Raw genomic sequence first — 20,172 nt, 5'->3', positions numbered from 1 at the left:
CCCCCCCCCCCCCGCCCCGCCGCCAAGAACAAAAACAAAAACATCTTGGTAATATTTAATGCTCACCTATCTGGTGGTAGACAGGGCTCTGGGCATTCTTAAATTTAGTACTCGGAACCACACAGCGCAGTATTACCCATTTTATTGATGGTGAAATAGAGGCTCAGAAACTTTAAGGAACTTAATTTGTTAGACAAATATCGAGTGCCCATCGGCACACCAAGGATTCAGGCCTTACAGGGAGTGGTGTCCAAAGGTCAGAAATCCCCACTTCCTTAGGCCTTAGGTTGTGGGATGGCAATTCCCCACTGGCTCTGTAAACCGCCCCCCCCACACATTAGCTCTTTGGGCCTAGAAATGGCAGCTGGAGCCCTGTGGTTGGAATGGTGGGTCCAGGGAGCGCCTGGCATGGGAGCCTGGGGGCAGGAGGGAGCCACAGGCCTGGCCTGGTTTGTTATTTGGAGGAAGTTGGGTAACTGCTGTTTTGCTTTGTAAAATCTCATCCATCCTTTGACTGGTTTAAAATGGGGTGGGGGAGGTGGGGAGTGTTGAGAGGAAGCCTCTTAGCTTTATGGCTTCGATACATGTGTGTAATCTCTGTAGCCTGCATTTCATAGTTCACATGCAGCCTCTAGGAGCAGCCACCGCCGGGACAACCGTTCAGGGCACAAATTTCTTGCAAACTTAGAGCGGGATCAAGTGTAGACGCTAGGAGCTTGGTGTGTGCGTGTTCAGACCGCGGGGCTTCTCCAGGAGCCAGGTCTGGTTTGTGAAGGGTGAAAGCAGGTCTCTGAGTCTTGGACAGTGTTGTTAGTTTATTTGTAAATTCGGAAGTAGGTGCCCAAGCTTATTTAGGGATTAGCATATGCAAGTCCAGACTTCTGTGCACCCAGCCCTCTTTCGGATTTCTGTTTTTGCTCAATCATAGAACCTACTACCTCTTACTTTTTGGTCACTAAAGTGATGGTTCATAATGTCACACTAGGTCGAATCCCTTTCGTGTAGGAATTGGAGGCTGGGTGGGACTCGTTGTGTCACCCTCAGTATGAAGTGTAAACTCTTTCCTGGGCCATGGAAGTAACTAAACAAGAAATGTGACATTCTCCCCATGAGTACTTCGGAGTTACTGCTGTGGCTACTTTTGGAAAATTAGCCTAGCTCATAAAAGCCAAATGCAGAAAATTAATTGTTTAGCCTTCTATCCCACAGCTCCACACTCCTGCCGCCGCCTCCCTTTGAGGAAAAGAAGCCCAAAGTTAGTTGATACTATGGAATCTCAGGGATGCCCAGTCCTATGACTTCCTTTAATTGAATCCATTTTAAATATGGAGTCTGGATGTGGTTGGCATACCTTTATTTTGCTTGTTATTCCCTCTCTAAATTCTGGCGACAAACTAATCATTTACACATTTGCTCTAAACCAGAGAATGGTTAGAGATGACTAAAATGTCATCACATGCTCTCAACTCGGAGGCAGCATGATTTCCCCTGACATTTACATTTATGAGCAAGCTAATTTTTCCCTCCTTCTTAGTAAACTTTATATTACAGAAGCACCCGGCCAAGAAACTTCTCCCACATCCAGATCTGGAAACTGATGTTCAGGTTTTATAATCTGTAGACGGGATGGAATGACAGCTGCGTGGTTGTTTATTGCATGGGGCTGCCCCAATCCGGAGATGCTGTTAATTTACCACAGACCTTTATCTGCACGATTATCCTTCATGACTATGCTGATGCACTCCAGCTTTTCCTGGCACGGAGAGGGGACCAACCCAGTTTATAGGACCCCTTTTCACTTGTCTTCTTATGGGCTTATCTCAGCATCTCAGAGAAGTGAGGATTGTCATGAACCCCGTACCCCATTTTAAAGACCAGAGAAATTAAGCTAAGAAGAGATGGGGTTCTGTTTCTCAGAGAGCACTCCGGCACCCTGGACATCAGTTCAGAGCTGTTCTAGTTCCATTATCCATGATGCGGTTATGTCCCATATAGAAAGTTCTGTACATGGTGAAATTCCCCAACTTTTTGTAAAAAGACTCAATTTCTTAAATAAAGCAATTACTCCATTTAAATATGGTCCTTCTCCTGTCTCCTCCCCTCCCTGGAACCCCCCCACATGGATTTGACAGAAGTCCCTTTTGGAAAGATGAAGAAGAGGGGAGACCCGCACGGGGCGCACCTGGGAGAAAACCCCTTCTTTTGCTAATTCACTCGCTCTCTGTTCTCTAGGACACATGAGCCCCACCACCTGCACCCTGCGGAAGCACAAGACCAATCGGAAGCCGCGAACACCCTTTACCACGTCCCAGCTCCTCGCTCTGGAGCGCAAGTTCCGCCAGAAACAGTACCTCTCCATTGCAGAGCGTGCGGAGTTCTCCAGCTCTCTGAACCTCACAGAGACCCAGGTCAAAATCTGGTTCCAAAACCGAAGGGCCAAGGCGAAAAGACTGCAGGAGGCAGAACTAGAAAAGCTGAAGATGGCTGCAAAACCTATGCTGCCCTCCGGCTTCAGCCTCCCTTTCCCCATCAACTCACCCCTGCAAGCAGCGTCCATATACGGAGCGTCCTACCCTTTCCATAGACCTGTGCTCCCCATCCCGCCCGTCGGACTCTATGCGACTCCAGTCGGATATGGCATGTACCATCTCTCCTAAGGAAGACCAGCTCCATAGACTCCGCGATGGATGTTTGTTTCAGTGGGTCCCCCTCCCTCTCCAGGAAGGCAGTACCAAGCCCTGCTCTCCACACCGTGCACGCGCCACCCTAAGCGGCCAGGCCCACAGGGCCACAGACATAGTTCGCATTTGTTCTTTAGGCTGGAGGCACCAAGCCCCATTTTCTTGGTGTGATCTTCTAGGTGCCCCCCTCCTCCTTTCACAACGATTGGCTCTGATGGTTTTTATATATAAATATATATATAATAAAATATAATGACATTTTTATACAGCAGACGTAAAAATTCAGATTATTTTGGAAGGCAAAATTTATATGCACATATGTATACTTTTTTCTATATATCACCTTCCTAAAAGAGACAGCTTAAGTCCATTTGTTTTTTTCTTATAGGAGAGACCAATTATTTGCTAAAATTGCTGACATGTGATTTTGATGGGATGATTGACTTTTGCTTATGGAAAACAAAGGTTAGAATTAGGCACGATGCATAGGAAGTAGATATGGAGAGATTCCTCAAAATGATGAGGACATACGGTGTTTTTGCATTTTTACATGCATTAAAAAACTCATCGGATACTACCATATCTGGCCCCATATTTTCCCCTCTGTCCCCGTTGTTACAGATTGTTAAAGTTTTAACTTTTTTTTTTTTTTGTAAGATCAATAAAAGGGGGATGAGAGGAATCCTGGGAAGGCCTTGGGGTAAGGTGGGACCTGGAAGTACTTCCTAATTCCTCTCAAGGCTGTTGCTTAACTCCATTTCAGATAATTGGAGAGTAAAAAGTTAAAGCATGTCAGGGGAATTGATGGTTTCTGTGAAATACTAGGTGCAAGTCAGTCCTCACACATTGCAAAGGTGATTGGGGGGTGGGGAGTGTAGTTAATTCTCTGCTTAAAAAAAAATAAGTATAATGTAACCATTACCTATATGCTAAATATTCTTGAACAATGAATAGATCCAGAAAGAAAAAAAAAATCATGCTTTCTCTGTGTGTGTACCTATTGTATGTGCTAAACTTATTAGACAAATTTATATACTTTTTAACATGTTGGGGGCAGAGGGTAAAGCCATGTTTTGACTTGCTAAAAATGGTGTTGTCAAACAGCCCATTTAGCTCCCTGGTACTTCATCTTTCTCTCCATCTTTTCCCCCCACCACCACCCAGTATACTTTTATCCCTTTGAAAGGGTGCCTTGTATAATTTTATATATTTTATTGAAGAGTTATTTCTTATCTCTTATTCTGAATTAAATTAAACATTTGTTTTATTGCAGTAAAGTTTGTCCAAACACAGTTATTTTAAAGGGGGCTCTCTGTTCTCAACTCAAAAATGCCACCAAGATTGGGGGAGGGGGCCGATGGTTTTTATTATGATATTAGTGTGAATCAATTAAGAGTTGTGCCCAGATTCAGCCTGGGGTGGGGGAGTGGATTGAAAATAGCCAACGAAATACCTTGAACCCTTTCCTCTGGCAGTTTGTCACTCATGGAAAAGCAGTGGAGTTGCTATTCGTTTTCAAACTGCAGTGAAAGATGAGCTTAGAAGAAGTGGAGGGGCTGAGGGATCTGAGAGCTTTGTAGATGATCAAGGGAAAATCTTGAACTTGAAATCTCCCAGTTACCAAAACAGCAACAGATTTGAAACTGGGCGAAAGGGACCTATAGCTCTTTGCAAATGGAGATTGTAACTAGATGCGTTCCCTGGGTTGGGGGTGGGGGGGCGGTGGATGCCTGCTGCCCTTTCAGGAGTGTGTCAAATCGCATTCCGTTTACCATTCCTCACTCCTTCCAAGGAGATGGACCCCGAACAAATGCTCTTTTCGGTTTGAAGGGGGAAGGTGGTTCATTCAAGTCCCGTCTGCTTTGCAGCCTTCCTTTCCACTGGGTACAGAGCAGGGTCAGACTTGGGTTTTGAGGCATCACCATTAAAAAAAAGGGGGGGGGGCAATGGGTGGGGGAGGCTGAGACGGATCTTAAATTCCGCTTTTTATTGCACAAATACATCAGAAGTGGCTACTGATGATACCTTTGGGAGGTCTGTTTTCGGATGAGAAGCCCCGGTGACCCTGGGAACGCGGGCAGAAGGGAATGGAGAACTCCTTGCTGCGGAAGCTGACCGGTGGGGAGATTGGCACCGGGTATCTTCGAGGACTGGCGCTTTCGTCTCACGTTCTCATTGCGCCGACACCCACTTCGGAGGTGGGCGCCAGAAACTCCATTTCCCGGTCCGGCGGGGTCGGGCAACGAGTCTGCGATCTTCCAGCTCGAGCGCCGAGCGTGATCCAAGCCCGCGGACCTGCTCCGAAGCTGGGGGCCGACTTCTTGCTGCTCCGCCGCTGCGCTCCCGAGCTGAGCCCCAGGAGTGTGCCAAACCGCCCTTGTTTTCGCCTTTGCCATCCGGCTGGGCCTCCCCAGCCCGAACTCCTAAATCTCAGTCCGGAATCCAGCCATCCTCATTTATGAGATGCGTTTTCCAAAGGCCAAAGCCCTTCCCGGTTTCGTCATCAGCCGCCAAGTTGGGTCCCTAATTAGCCCGTCCACCGAGCTTCCTTCCCGGCGCCGCTCGACCCCGCAGCCTCGGGCGATCTCAGCCAGGGTGGGGGATCGGGAGACTCCAGCTCCGGGTTAAGATGGCTTGCCCCCGGGAGGAGGGGTTCGCAAACCAGGGTGCGACTAGGAGAATCGGGGCTGCGACCTTGCGTGGCCAATGGGGTGGATTGGAAACGGTCTGGGCGACTGTGCATTACCACAGTCACCCCAAATCCCAAAGCAAAACTGAGGCCCGGAGAGCGGGGTGGGGGGGAATGCCTCGGGCTGAAGCATACACACCCCGGCGCTACTAGGTGGATGGGGTGACCGAGGTGAGGATGCGGCTGGGTTGCGGGGACTTAGACCACAGCCAGAGGTCCCCGGGGCCCGTCGACGCGCCTGGCTCTGGGGCTGCCTCCAAACCTCCTGCCCTACGTTCGGGTCGGAGGTCGCCAGAGCCCCCGCCTCGGTGGGGCTTGGTGTGCCAGGCGTTCCAGAGGTTCCAGAGACCGGACGAAGGACGCGCGGCGGCAGGAGGACCCTGACTCACCCAGGACCCGCGCCGCCGTGCCTGCGAAGTTAAAGCCGAAGATGCCCGTAGCCTGCTGGCCTTGGACGTCCTCGCGCAGGTTGCCAGAAGCCTGGCACACAAATCCGCGTGGCCTCCCATGCGTTCAACGCTTTCCTCCAAACTTTTCCAGAAAGTCAGCTCTGCTTTGGGGAAAGAGGGGAAGAAAGGGGAAGAAATCATATTTCTTTGAGCTCCTGCTAAGCGCGGCCAGAAGTAGGCATATTCTCGAACCTCTCCTTTAATAACGTTGCACACTGCTGCAGGAGGTGTCATTGATGCCATTTTATAGTTGAGGAAACTGAGGCTCAGAGAGATTGCTCAGAGGGTCACAGAGCCAGTAAGTGGCAGCAGCAGAATTGAGGCCTAAGCGTGAGCCTGGTGGTGGGCATGAGGGCTGGCAAGCCCTGGGGGAGCTTAGACATAATTGTAGGGCCTCTAGAGCGCCCCAGATTCCCAAACCCTGAGAGCCCATCTCTGCAGCATCTCTCTCCGTCCCCTTCCCCACCTCACTCGGGGAGGAGGCCTTCCCACTGAGTGCCTGCTTCTCCATCACTGGGGACCTGGGGCTCAGCCTCACCCCCTCCCCCGCTGCAGCCCTGCCGAGAGGCAGTGCTGGGGCAAGGCCGGCAGGAGGTAGGCAGCGAAGGCCCGGCTGGCTGAGAGCAGGCACTGGCAAAACGTCTGCCTGACCTGACTGAAAAGAGGATCCTTGCCTTTGAGCAGAACCTTGTCTGACCGAATGAAAACTCCCATGGCCATTCTTTGCTATAAAAGCCGCTCATTTGCCACGGGTTGGAGAGGCCATTACCCCACCCCCACTCCCTCTCCACTGCTGGGTTTGGAATAAACATAAACCTCATTTATAAAAGAACCCACGTCACACACACACACACACACACACACACACACACCCTCCCGGAAAGCACAGGGCCCGGTTGGTGAAGTTGATTGTGCCTGTGTCCTTCTTCAGTTAAGAAAAAAAAAAAAATTCCAGATTGGTGATGCTGTAGGCCTCTTTAATGAAATTGGCCAGAGAGCAATGAAGAAAAGTCTACTGTCAACTCCTGGACCCCTCTACCCCTCTCTCACCCCCACCCCCCCAACCTCCCCGCTAACCACCTCCTTGCTAGAAACTAAATAAAATGCAGTAAAATTACTTTCCAAAATAGCCTGCTTCAAAGCAGACCAGAGGACCAGGCTTCGGGAATCCAGAGTCCTGTCTTGATAAGGTTCATAATAATCAAATCCAAACTCCATCCACCTCTCTGACTCTTTCCAACCTCCTCCGGACCCCTCTGCATTTGTTGATGAAAACACTTTGATGTCCTGAGTCCTCCAAACAATTATTATTATAATTTTAAACAACCTGGTATTTTCCATTACTAACGGCTCAAGCTTTGAAGTTACACCTCATAATTTCCTAAATTAAATAAATCATTTTAAGTTTGCACTGGGAGGCTTTTAATAGCAGAGAAAGGAATATCATTATCTTATTGAGACCCAATTGTGGTGGCTCCAGTTTGGCTGTAGCTAGGGGCAAAGTAGGCTCACTCTAACAGACATACTTTATTAACCTCCCATAACTCTTGAAAGAACATTTTTATATTTTCTTTGATTTCCCCCCTCCCTCTCTTGTTTTAAAGCTGTCCCAACCTTTAATTAGTGCCTAATATGAAAAGCATTATTTTTTTAATGCTATGTAATTTACCAGCGGCAACAGGCCAACTTAACAATTGTTTATTAGACTTGGTTTTTCACACAGGGCAAAGAATGCCGCTCCAAACCCAACTTTTCATGGGTGGTTGCACTAATTAATACAGTGTCTGAGGCTCCTAGGGGGTTTTTTAATATTGAAGCCTATGGGGGCGGAAGGGGGTTTTAGAAGTCCAGCTCCTGCCGACGACGTTCTCGCTCTGATTTCTTTCATGCTGTTTTGATCCTGTCTTGTGGAGTCAGCACAGACAGAAACTGTTCCCTGGCTGGGGAGACTCCAGGGATCCCGAGGCAACGGGCCCGGAACCCCAGCACCCCCACTTGTGATTTATGGCTTGTGGGGCCCAGGCTTGGGGTGCGGGGAGCCCACTGATCACTCCGGGCTTGGGGTGGGGACCCCCTCATTCAGCCAGGAAGGAGAAGGAGCTGGCCTGGGGCTCAGATTGGGCAGGAGTCAGGCTGGTGGGGGCAAACGCCAGGGCTCCCAGGCCTCAGGCGGTGCTTGGCTCTGGGCACAGAACTGGCTGAGATGGACATAGGGCCTGGGACCCAGTAGGTAAAACTGGGGAGGGACTCGGGCCAGCGTGGACTCCCCTTTCCTTCTTCACACTTCTTTCCCCCTCTTGTTTCCCCATTCTTTGTCTCTCCTTCTCCATCTCATCTTTAGTTTCTTCCCCCCTTCACCCCCTCTTTCTTGTCCTTTTTGGCTGTCTCCTTTATTTCCCTGTCCCTTCCCTTCATTCTTTTTCATGTTTGTCCCACTTTACATTTTTAATTTTTTTCTTTTCTCCATCTTCTCACCGTCTATACAATTCCTTCCCGTGCTCTCCTTCTCAACTTTCTCTTTTACCCTCTATTCTTCTCTCTTCTTTTCCTCTCTATTCTTCTCTCTTCTTTTCCTGCCACTTTGCTCCCGCATTGCGTCTCTCAATATTTTTCCGTTTTCGATGTATTCTCATTCCCACTGTCACCCGTTTCTCCCCTTCTGCTTCTCTGTTGCCAGTCGTGCTCCCCGGTTCCAGCGATGTCGTGACGGATTCCCGGAGTCCGGCCCGGGCGGGTCGGCCTGGCCTCTCTGGGCGCGGCGCCCTGGCGCGGGGGGCTCTCGGCCACCACGTCCCTTCCGCGCCCTCCCCTCCCCTGCTGCACCTGGCCAGCGAGCAAGGGCGAGACCCCTAGGCAGGAGGACACGTCGCCCGTTTTCTCCCTGGAACCGCGGGCGTCGCGGGGGAGAAGGGCCGGTCCCCGCGCGCGGCCCCTCTGCCCCGCCCGCCGCCGGCCGCCCGTTTGATGTCGCGGGCCCGGCAGGAATGCGGCCGGGTTATCAATCACCCAGCTGGATCCCGAAGGTCTCGGCCTAATCACATTTAATTGCTCGTGGAGGCCCACTCTCGCCCCGGGCCGGCCGCCGCGCTCAATTACTCCCCAAATACCTGCCATCAATAAATGCGCGCTGACACCGGCCCGGCCCGCTCCGCCGGCCCAGGAGACCTCAGCCGGCCAGGCGCCCGCATCCCGCCCTCCCCCATCCCCCATCGTTAAACTTACACCTCGACGCGGGAGGAGCGAGCCGAGCAGGTAACAGTCCCCTCTTACTGAGCGCTTCCCAAGTGCCGGACACCGGTGCCCAGGATTTACACGCATCAGCTAGGTGGAGTCTCAGCACCGTCCCGAGATGCTGTCACCATCTCCATTTGAGTTAAGGGAACTTCGGTTCTTTCATTAACGTGCCCGAGGTGGCAAAGGTAAGCAGTGGCCCCACGGGGACGAGACCTAGCGACCCAGCAATTCCACCGGCCTTGAGTATAAAAAAAAGCACGAGGCAATAGTGCCTCCCAGAGGCCGGAGATTTACCTGGGGGACCCCCGCGCCGAGGTGTGTCCGCAGCACCTGAAGCCAGGTACTTCTTATGGGATTGACTTATTTCTCCCTACCACTTTGTGAAGTACCCCCATTTTCTTACCCCCATTTCCTCGGTGAGAACACTGGGGCCTGAGCCCCCATGTGAGCTGAAGGGAGCTTGTCCTCAAACTGAGGCCCTGACTTGCCTTCTGCCTGAATGCCATCCTTCACTCTCATTTTTCTCTCTTTACCTTCCTAGAAGCCTTGAAATTCAAGAACCCTGAGTTCTCCCATTTTCACAGAGCGGAACAGTAAGCTCCCAACAGCAGAGTGCCCAGAAAGGGGACACAGTGAGGCTGAGATCACACAGCTGGAGCTCTCAGAGCCCCCAAGTCTCAGCCCTCCCCAAGCCACTGTGTTGCTTCTATCAAGACCCTTTACTTTAAAAAAGAGCACATCGCGTCTGTATTTTATGTAGTTTATCATGCGAGGGGAGGTAATAACTACACATTTAAACAAAGATGAAGAGGAGACCACTGACTAACCACATGAGGCCAAATGGCCAGATTAGCTCAGGTCAGTTTGCAATAATATTGACATAAAATGTTCAGTGAAAAAACGCAGGATACCATATCTATATACTATATATATTAGGGGTCATGTGAAGCGTATAGTACGTATTTCATCTAATCAAAGATACCATCAATTATACTGTGCATTTTATATTTTACTAAAACAAAAACAATTGCCAACTATGATGTAATGTTTAATTACCCAGAATTTTATTTTGTACTTATTTTAATAGCTCTTATTAAGAGTGCTTCTAAATTAAAAAAAAAAAAGATGAAAAGCGCAAGGCATCCGAAGTCAGTCGTTGACTTTCTTTTTTCCCTTTATTCCCTTGACCCCTTATCATATTTATGAAATGTACCCCAGTGCCCCAAATGCTCACATCCTCATTTGGCCCTCAAGGTAATAAATGAGATAGTATTATTATCCCCATGTCTTAGAAGATAAAACGGGTACCCAGAGAGGTAAGGTGACTTCCCTGAGATCACATGGCAAAGAAGCAGAGCCAGGCTCTACAATTAATTATGTAGTTTGTTCCCATTTGAGTAAGTTTTAAGTCCTCCAGGGACTAGAGTTCTGCCTGGCTGGGTTTTTGTTTTGTTTTTTTCTTTTCTCTCTCTCTCTCTCTCTCTCTCTCTCTTTTGTGAACTCAAGAAAGTGTACAGGTCCCTGAAAGAGGTTTCTGGGTTGCAGGACCTGATACAAAAAGAGCTTTTTAAATAGCAAAGCTCTGTCTATTTTTATTTCAACGCTAAGAATGCCCGATGATGGAAAAACTGACTTTGTAAAGAAATTGTATATGAGACGCTAAGTGGCTCCTGAAATCCCATCGCAGAAAATCACCTGAAAGGTGGTGGTGATGGATGAGGCACTTATTGATGTGAAATTGGCCAATTTAGGGAAAGTCTGAGGGCTGCAAAATGTTCATCCCTCCTCCTTCCCACCACATCAGCCATTCACCCCATCTGGTCTTTCCAGTTGGATTTCTCTTTGTTTAGCAATGGGAACAGAGAAGAGCCAAGAAAACAACGTAAAAAATCCCAGGGGTGGGTGTGGGGAATAAGATCTGACTTGAGAATTCCAGGAAAGCAACTGGGCAGTGAAGTCATCCCTAATGGATGTGGGGTGGGGGCGGGGCAACGCTCCTGCCACCTCAGTGCTGGCCCCCTGGTGCTGGCACAGGGCAGTATGAGGTGGCCCTGCTTTTAAGACTGGACCTCCAGATCTAAGTTATTCCTAGGATTAGGGACATCTCTGCCCTGCGTTGATATCACTAAGGCACAGTCCACTTTGATGAGAAGAGAAAACTGATTTTTCCCTTGCGAGTAACAGGCAAGTGCCAAGGAAATTAGGTCTTAGAAAGAAAGATACAATTAGAAAAGGCAGAAGATTTCCCAAGTCGGGGACTGATGAAAGCTGAGCAGCCTCAAATGTCTTTTTCAGGGGCGGTAATGCCCAAATTTCCCTTCACACACAATCCCTGGCTGAGTCTGGGGCTAGAAAGCGGAAATCATGTGCTTTTCAGAACAAGATAAAGAAAACGAATGTGTGATGAGTCTCTAGGGTTCAAAACTGCAATATTATTAGCACACAAAGTAAACCTTCCTTCTCCTTAAATCAGCAGCAAGTGAAGAATATTTTTCCCCAGGACTCAGGACACACCAAGGATCCTGCACATTGATCCTATCTCACCCCAGGACTTTCCTGAACTTCTCCAAACAGAATTACTCAAAGTCACTACAGCTAAGAAGAAAAGTATGATGTTGTTCATCTCCTTGGATCATACCTGGATTAAATGAGCACTAACTATGTGCCAGGCAAGATCAAGTCCTTTACCCGATTTCATTTTAATCTGCATAACAACACAGTCATGTGTCACCCCCATTTTGTAGATAAGGAAACTGAGCCCATGAGAGATTGTATTACTTGCCTGTGGTCTCACCACTGGTGAATAGCAGAGCCGGATTTGAATCGTTGAATTCCAAGGAACATGTTCTCAAAAGCATTCTTTGCAGAGCATCTACCGTTTCATCAAGAATTTTGGGTTTGTGTTGCCTACAGGAGCAGAAAACAAGATGAGAGAGATCTTGGGCTCATTGTGTTTTTAAATTGATTTAAAATAAGTCGCACGGGAAGCCAAATGACATTTCAGGTTAATATTGTGAACTGGGTAGAGTAACACTGGAGGACGACACTGTCGAATCTCAAAGTAGAAGGGAATTCTGTGAGGACATGGTACGAGGACTTCAGAGTGGAAGTGAGTTGCCCAAAGTCACATCGCAGCAGCTATGTAGGGAGCAATACTGAAGGAAGAAAAAAAAAAAGGAAAAAGAAAAGAAGAGGAAGAGTTACATTTCTGGTTCAGCTCAGCTGATCTGAGCTCAAATGGGCCTTAGAACTTTTGATTTCTTAGCAACCTGAAATCCAGGTCTACAATACCTTAAATGTTTGTAGCTCACTGAGCGAGGCAGCCTGGATCAAGGACACCAGGCTGGGGGGATGGGTTTGTCCCAATAATATCTATCTCCCACAGCCACTCCGATTAAAAACATGTGTGTATTATTTGATCTGATCGAATCATATTTTCCCAAGCTCAGAGAAAGTGTGAGTAAAAGCATTTTTTTTAAAGAAAACTTTGCTATTTTTATTCATCTTGTCACATGCCATCTTGGTAAAAATAGCATGCTTGCTGGGCAATAACACAAGTCTCCAACCCATCATGACTCCCTTCTGAATAGATTGCTCTGGTTATGTCCTTTCACTGATATGTTGGTGCTACCCAAAGACCACCAAACGAGACACCCGAGCGACCTGGTTCAAGTCCAAACTCGCCACCGACGGCTCTCTGGGTCTTGATTTACTCCTGTAAACCGAGGCAGGAGTTAGAGGTGGGGTAAGATAGGGAGCCCGTGAGGGAAGACGTCTGTGCTCTGTCCGACCTGAGCAGTACGGCTGGTGCTTGGAACAGTGTGTGGCCCCAGAAGGTGCTGGGGAAGCACGGAGTTCATTGAATAAGTGAGATGAACGTTTTGCCAAAGGACCTAACAGTTCTGGGAACCTTTGGGGCGCTCTGGATTGAACGGGTTTTGAACGTTGTAGAAAATGTCTCTAGTTCAAACTTTAAATAGTTGGTTCAGTTCACAAGACAATAAAAAAATGATTTTCATTTGGCAAGATGGGTCAGGTAGTGCTATCAAGGCACTTATGAAAAATTCTTGATCGGTTCAGGTCTCTGATGACTAGTCACAGAAGAATATTAAAGAAACTTTCACGACCCTGACTGGTGTGTTAGCCAGACTCTGTAGGGCCAGTTCTACTTGTCCTTATATTTCATGGGCGAAAACACGTTTAAAACACTGCATGAAATGAAACCCTCCTGAGTTATAAAGTCCCCTAGGTGGCCGTAGGACACTTCTCTAGAGTTCGTTTTAACAGTGTGGTCCAGAGGTTAATGAATGCACTGGCTGACAGGAGGGCAAGGGGCGGAGTTCTGGCTCTGAATGGCAGGGAGTTTGGAAGGAGAGGAGAATCCCCAGAAAGCTTTCTTCTATTGTCTCGAGAGTCTCAGTTTTCTCTTCTGTAATATGGGACTTACGGTCCTTGCTTCTGTAGCCCTCGGATGTGTTTTTCAGAGGCATAATGAAGGCATAATTAACTTTCTAGAAACTGTGAGATCAATAATTAGGTTTAAAGCAAAAAAACTTCTAGGAATCGGGTGGGAAATTTCAAAAATAGTTTCAGAGTAAAAAGGGTCATGCCTTGTACGCGAAACTGTGTTTAACTTGAAGTCTGTTTAGGGCTCGGGTGACAATGACTTTCTCGAGGACATCATAATGCAGCTCACACAGCCCAGATCCGGGGGTGCAGGGAACCTTGTGAAATTTATCTTGATTTTTGAGGTTGTTATAAAGAAACCTGACCTTTCGCGTATTACTAATTCAGAGATTGTAAAAATCTCCCCCAAGTCTGACAGTTGCCCTACACTTATCAGAGCCCAGATTTCTAAACTCCAGGCCAGAGTGAGGTCTCACGTTACTGGGACTTCATCACTTTTCACAAATATACTGCAGGCCATTTGCTGGTAGGTTATGAAATATGATCGTAAATTAAAACTAAATGGCTCACATAAAATAAATGGACAAAGAGCACTTTGTGATGCCGAGGGCTCCAGTTTGATTGTGTCAGTTCATTTATTTCGGTGTTTAGAGGATTTCAAGAAGCCAGGTAACCCCATTACTCCAAATAGATGGTGGGCACGATGGTAGGTGTGCGGGGCTCTGACTGAGGGGCTTGGTCCAGGGCCCCTTCAGAACGAACGAGTAAGCTCCACTTTTCAGTGGAAAGTTCTGTCACCTATATCACGTCTCCGAGGCAGATAGTATGCTGTGGAGGAAGAAAGAGAGGCTCATACAAGGGGGAAGGGTCCCAAAGTGCTCAGAGAGTTGAGACTTCTGCTGCAAACAGAAAATCCAAGGGAAAGGACGCATGCTTTATTTTTCAACGGAGTTGGGGGCTAAGACAGTCTTACAGTTGGAAATGGGTGGCGTGGGGGATAACGTGGGAATATTCCTGCAGCCTTTAGAGGTTGATCCTGGCAGGTGCGTGGTGGCCGTGGCTGCTCACTGCGATTGCAGCTCTTCCAGTAAGATGGGCTTCTTCCGTGCCCAGTTAATTTACATACTCCCCAGGCAAAGAGATCGGACCAAGTAAGAACACAGGCCACCACACTCCGGGGCTGCCAACTGCTCCGTTGTGATTTCTTTTTAGTTGCACTGTTTTAAAATTGAGGGGAATGGTATAGGAAACAGTGTTATTTATGATGAGTCCTTGTCATAGAAATTAGTTCTTTTCCTTACAAGTTCTTCTTCCTCCCTCTTTCCCTCCCTCCCTTCCTTTCATGGTGAAATATCCATAACATAGAATTTACCATCCTAACCATTAAGCGTACCGTTCAACGGCCTTAAGTATGGTCACAATGTTGGGCAACCATCACCACCATCCAACCCCAGAAATTTTTCTTCTTCCCAAACTGAAACCCTGTGCTCCATTGAACACTAACTCCCATCGCCCCTCCCCCAGCCCCTGGTAACCGCCCCTCTGCCCTCTGTCTCTATGACTCTGCCGACTCTACGTACATCACGTAAATGGAATCAGACACTATTTGTCCTTTTGTGTCTGGCTTATTTCACCAAGGCATGATGTTTTCAAGATTCATTCATATTGTAGCACGTCTCAGAATTTTCTTCCTTTTTTAAGGCGGAATAATATTCCATTGTATGTGTACCACTTTCTGTTCGTCCATCCATCCATCAGTGGACATTTGGGTTGCTTTCACCTTTGGCTCTTGTGAATAATTCGGCTGTGAACATGGCTTTGTAAATACCTGTTGGAGCTTCGGTTTTTCAATTCTTGCCCCCTTCACCTATTTCACCTCCCCACCCCGCAATGTCCTCTCAAAGTAGATGTTTATGTGGGGATTCGTGTCTGTGTCCTCCTCCAGGCGGTGCCAGTCCTTTGGGGTATTGTCTTTAAGAAGTTTCCAGTTTGGTGAGGAAAGAGCCAGGGAGTTCCACAATTACTGCCCAGAGGGGCACGGGACAATCACCTAGGGAAGCTTCAGAGCCCTGGGAGTTGGCAGAAAGGAGAAGCCAAGTTGCCAGGGCTGATGCAGTGGCTTCGTGGAGAAGGTAAACTTCTCACCATGTCTTGAAGCATGAACATCTCTTTCCATGTAGACGGAGGTGAAGAGGAAGAGCACAGACAGGTGGAATAGGGTGGCACAGAGTCGTGCAGGCGGGCAGAGGCCCAGGAGGAGCACATGGGCTTGTGAGGGGCATTGGAAAGTGTTCAGACTCTAGGTCAGACTCCTGGGTTCAAATCCTGACTCCACTAACCTTGGGCAAGGCATGTAACTTCTCTGGACCTTGATTTCTCCCTAGGCAACATGTGGATGACGACAGTATTGATCTTAGATGATATCGTGAGGATAGAATGAGACAACATATATAGAGTGCTACTCACGATGCTTGACCCGGAGAATGTCCTCAGGGCTTGGTGGCGAGTCTTGTACCTCATGGTAAGGATTCTGGTTCTTTGCTTGGGCTCTGAGTAACTGCTAAAGGTTTTCAAGCAGGTAGTAACAGGGCCTGGAGGGCTCTTACTGCAGGACAGGACGGGATACAGACAAAGGGCTGACCCAGCTGTCTTCCTGGGGTTCTTTCGGATAATATGGGGGATAAAACCAAACCTCTCCATGTTGAGGCAGGTGGGTGTGATTGAACGACCCTTCCAAAATGACCCCTTTTGCTCGTGAATGGTCGGGCAGAGCAGCAGTCTTATTAATTTATCTAGCACTGGTCATCCCTCATTGTCCCTCCAACACCACACATTGCCCACCGGAGCAATGGGCACGGAGCTCTAAATAAACCCCTCCTGGATTCAAAGAATTCTACAACCACACCTTTTGCCTTCACATCCTCCCTCTGTCCCCTCGTGACATCATCTCACTCCTCTCCCTTTGTTTATGACAAGGTGTCTGACCACGGTCTGAAGGATTCGGGGGTGGAAGTGATCATATGCCAGTGGAAAACCTAGAAACAAAATGCCTGCACCAGGAATCTCCAGGCCCTGGGCTTTCACAACCTCTGAAAGACAAGCAGCAGCTCCCCCACCAAAGACTTCCACTCTGTGCCTCGGCTTTAAAAGTCAGTCTCATGAAAGCCTTTCCAACATGCATTTAAAATCATCCACCCAAAAGATAACTAAATCATGGCCATTCATTGCTCTCAGCCCATCACACTGCAGTGAAAACATGTATTTAACTGAGAAAACACTGAGCCTTCACTCTCCCTGGCCTCTGTCTCCTTTCTTCTCCCTTTCTTTGACGGCTCCAAATGTTATGATTCATCTCAGCACCGCCTAATGCAGCAGCGAATTACAGGCCCCAAAGAGTTCCAAACCCGGAGGGGTCCGGGGAGAGGACGTCCCTCAGTTCATCCCGGGCATTCTCTCTCCAGCCGACTGTGTTTGTTCCCTGACTCCTTGTGATCGTCCCTTATAACAGTAGCCAAGCAGAGGAAATTAAGCTTTTGTATTTAAACTAATCCATGACCCTGGATAATTTGTAAGAGACATCTATGAGGGGTTAAAAATGAGCTTCCAACCGCTTGATGTGGAGACGTCCCAGACACACCATGGCTCCCTTGGTGGGATCATAGAATTTCAGTGTCGACTGAAAAGATGTCAGAGCGTGCAGTGTCCTTTGGGAACCTCTGTCTAGTCCAACTCTCTCGGTTTGAAATATGGAGAAACTGAGGTCCAGAGAGGGGAAGGGACCTGCCCGGGCCCATAGACAGAATTGGAATTTGCTGTGGGATTTCTGAGTCCCTGTCTTCAGAGCGCCAGATAATCGAGAACAATGTGACCCTGAAGTTATCTGCTGTTAACCTATTAACCTGTTATCCAGTGGCTCCTGTCAGGTGAGCATTCCATCCGCCTGTCCTCAGAGTCCAACCTTCAGGCTAGCACGTGTGCTGCTGTCAGCAGAAGCGCCAGCCCCGACAGTACAGTTTTATTTTTCAATGGCTTTTTGAAGGAGTTAAGGCTCTAATGTCAGGATTAAGGTCTGAGGCTCAGGGGTCAGAATGTGTGTGCTCTCTGGGCCTTGGTCTCCTAGGGTAGCCAATAGTACTGACCTCTCGGGTTGTTGTGAGTGTTAAATGAGTTCACCATACTAGAGTGCTCAAAATGGCGTCTAGCTCTAAGAAATATGAGCTGCTACTCTTGTCCTCACTTCTCCCACTCCCCATCTCTCTCATGCAGAACACCTAAGATGGACAGATGGTATGAACTTATAAATTACAGGACCTGTAGACCTCACCTGAGGACATCAGCTGAAGCTTCCTGCACCAGGTGGAGACGTCCCGCCTGACCAAAACACACTGAATGGGAGCCTTGCAGACACTGGAATACGAGTCCCAGCCCTACCATTAACCCGCTAGGTGACCCTAGGCAAGGATGTCAGTTCTCTCTGCCTCAGTGTTCTCCTCTGTAAAATGGAAATATTGGTCCTGGCCTTTCATGTGAGGAGTACTCCATGAACAAGGATTTACAGATGACTTAGTCAGTGTCACAATAATGGGCCCTCGGGCTGACCAGTGAACAAAACAGAGATCCTGGCCTTTCGGAGCTCACATTCTTCCAGAGAAAATAGACAATAGAATTAACACAAACAAATAAATGGACACATTCTTTCACTATGTGATATCAGCCCCAGCTGGTCCAAAGAGTTTGGCCATCCACTGACATCAGAGGCCCTGACAACCAAATGTCTCTTCTGACAGAAGCTGATACCTGCAATGTCTTTTTTTCCCTTTTCCCTTTCTATTATGGAAATTTTCAAAGCTATACAAAAGAAAGAGAATAGTATAAAGAACTTCACTTACTGTCACCCTGCTCTACCAGTTATCAACGCATCCCCAAACTTGGTCTGTCTAAACTATTCCCACCCACCTCTCCTCTTTCCCAGGACTATTTTGAAACAAATCTCAGACATGATATCATTCAATCCATAAACATTTTAGCATGTATTTCAAAAGATAAAAAATTATTTAAAAAACAAGCACAATGTCATTATCCCACCTAAAAACTAACACTAATTTCTTAATATCATTAAATATCCAGGCAGTGTTTAAATTTATCTCCTATTTTTTTTAAAAAAAATGACAATTTATTGAAATTAATATGGAAATAAGGTCCATATATTGCAATCTGTTGCTATGTCTCTCAAAATTTCTTTCAATGCCTGGGTTTCCTTCCCCTACTCTTTGTTTTTCTTCCAATGCATTTGTTTGTCCAACACCAGAGCTCTTGTCTGTATGTTTTCCCACAGTCCACATCCCTGTGGTGTCATACAATAGGTTCCTCTGTCCCCTGTAATTCCTATAAATTGTTAGTTAGATCCAGAGGTTTGATCAGATTAAAGTTCTGGTTTTTGGAAAGACTATTTGATGACATCATATTCTTCCATCACAGGCCACTTAATAGCTGGTTGTCTCTCCTTCAGTGATGATCAATTCCTAGATGCATTACTTCTTTAGAAGTTGTGAAGTAGTAACATCCTAATCCTATCATTCTCTATTCACTCATTAGCCACAATATTTCCATAAAAAGAAGCTTCTCTCCATCAACTATTTGGTTGCCCTTGGCACAGTTAGTATGGAGAGGCAGGAGGAATGTTTGATCCTTTCTCTTTAGTTACCATTTTTCAGAAGAACGAGTTAGTCATATAGCCTTCTTCAGAGGTCAACAGGCTCATGGCTTTAAACATATTTTTTGTATTTCAGTCTATTCCAGTTATTTTTTGATACACAAATGGTCCTTCTTTGGCCAATGTGAGCTTTTTAAAGTTGGCTTCTTTTTAATATCACTTCAATCATCTTTGAACACTTCCTTGCTTTCTAGTAAAAGATGATCCAAGCTCAACTTGTACATTTCCTGCTTCAGACATGGAATCAGTCATTTCTCCAAAGGAGTGCCGGTCCCTTTGAGTGGGGAGCAGAATTCAAGGCCACAGTCTGGGTAACAGAAGTATTCACTCCTGGCACAGAGCTTATGTAGGCGTGAACAGGACTAATACGGTGCCTCTTGTCATGGCTCTCTAACCTGACTTGGAAGACAGGAGTAGAGCACGTGGTTAGAGAGATGTTAAGTGTCAGGAAGAGGAGTGCATGGGGTCATGTCAGTACTATGGCCGGGCCTAGTCCAGGATGAGGGTTCAGAGAGGTTTATGGAGAAAAAGGAGGCAAGGGTGGGGAATAGGGGTGGGACTAGAGGCGAAATACTTCTTGTTCAGCCTGTAACTAGATGTTGAACCCTCAGAGGGAGGATTGAGTGAGTAGATCATGACCTTGACATGTAAAATGTAACATACTAGATGGCATACCTCTGGTGGTAGGATTCAAAACATCCAGCCTATGGGGAAGGGTTTGCTTCACAGGAACCCCTTGAGACAAGGACTATATTTATTCCCATTTAAGAGACAAAGAGTCTATAATTTATGTGAGATTAAAGAATTTGCTGAAGGTGACTGAGTTAGTAATTGGTGGAAATGCGATTTGAATGCAGGACTTTCTGATGCCAGAGATAAGTCTCTTAACCACTCTGCTGTGCCCTAACACCCAAAGTGTACTCACATACAGGTGTTTCTCCCCCCCAAACTAAAGGTCTCATATATGACTGAACCATTCTACTAGTGTGAAATCACAGA

The 20,172-nt window shown here is 47.4% G+C and overlaps 1 protein-coding gene across 1 annotated transcript in view; it reads left to right on the top strand.

Moving 5' to 3' along the window:
- MSX2 (msh homeobox 2) overlaps positions 1–3,939 on the top strand; it is a 5,947-nt gene extending 2,008 nt beyond the window's left edge. Inside the window, exon 2 of the mRNA XM_008692360.1 lies at positions 2,233–3,939. Coding sequence (XP_008690582.1) covers positions 2,233–2,657 — 425 coding nt within the window. The 3' untranslated portion in view covers positions 2,658–3,939. The remainder of the gene's footprint in view (positions 1–2,232) is intronic.
- The last annotated feature ends 16,233 nt before the right edge of the window (positions 3,940–20,172 follow it).

This window comes from Ursus maritimus, unplaced genomic scaffold, assembly GCF_017311325.1.
Source record: "Ursus maritimus isolate PB19 unplaced genomic scaffold, ASM1731132v1 scaffold_15, whole genome shotgun sequence".
NCBI classification, from domain to species: domain Eukaryota; kingdom Metazoa; phylum Chordata; class Mammalia; order Carnivora; family Ursidae; genus Ursus; species Ursus maritimus.
This window is presented reverse-complemented; position numbering and strand designations above follow the sequence as displayed.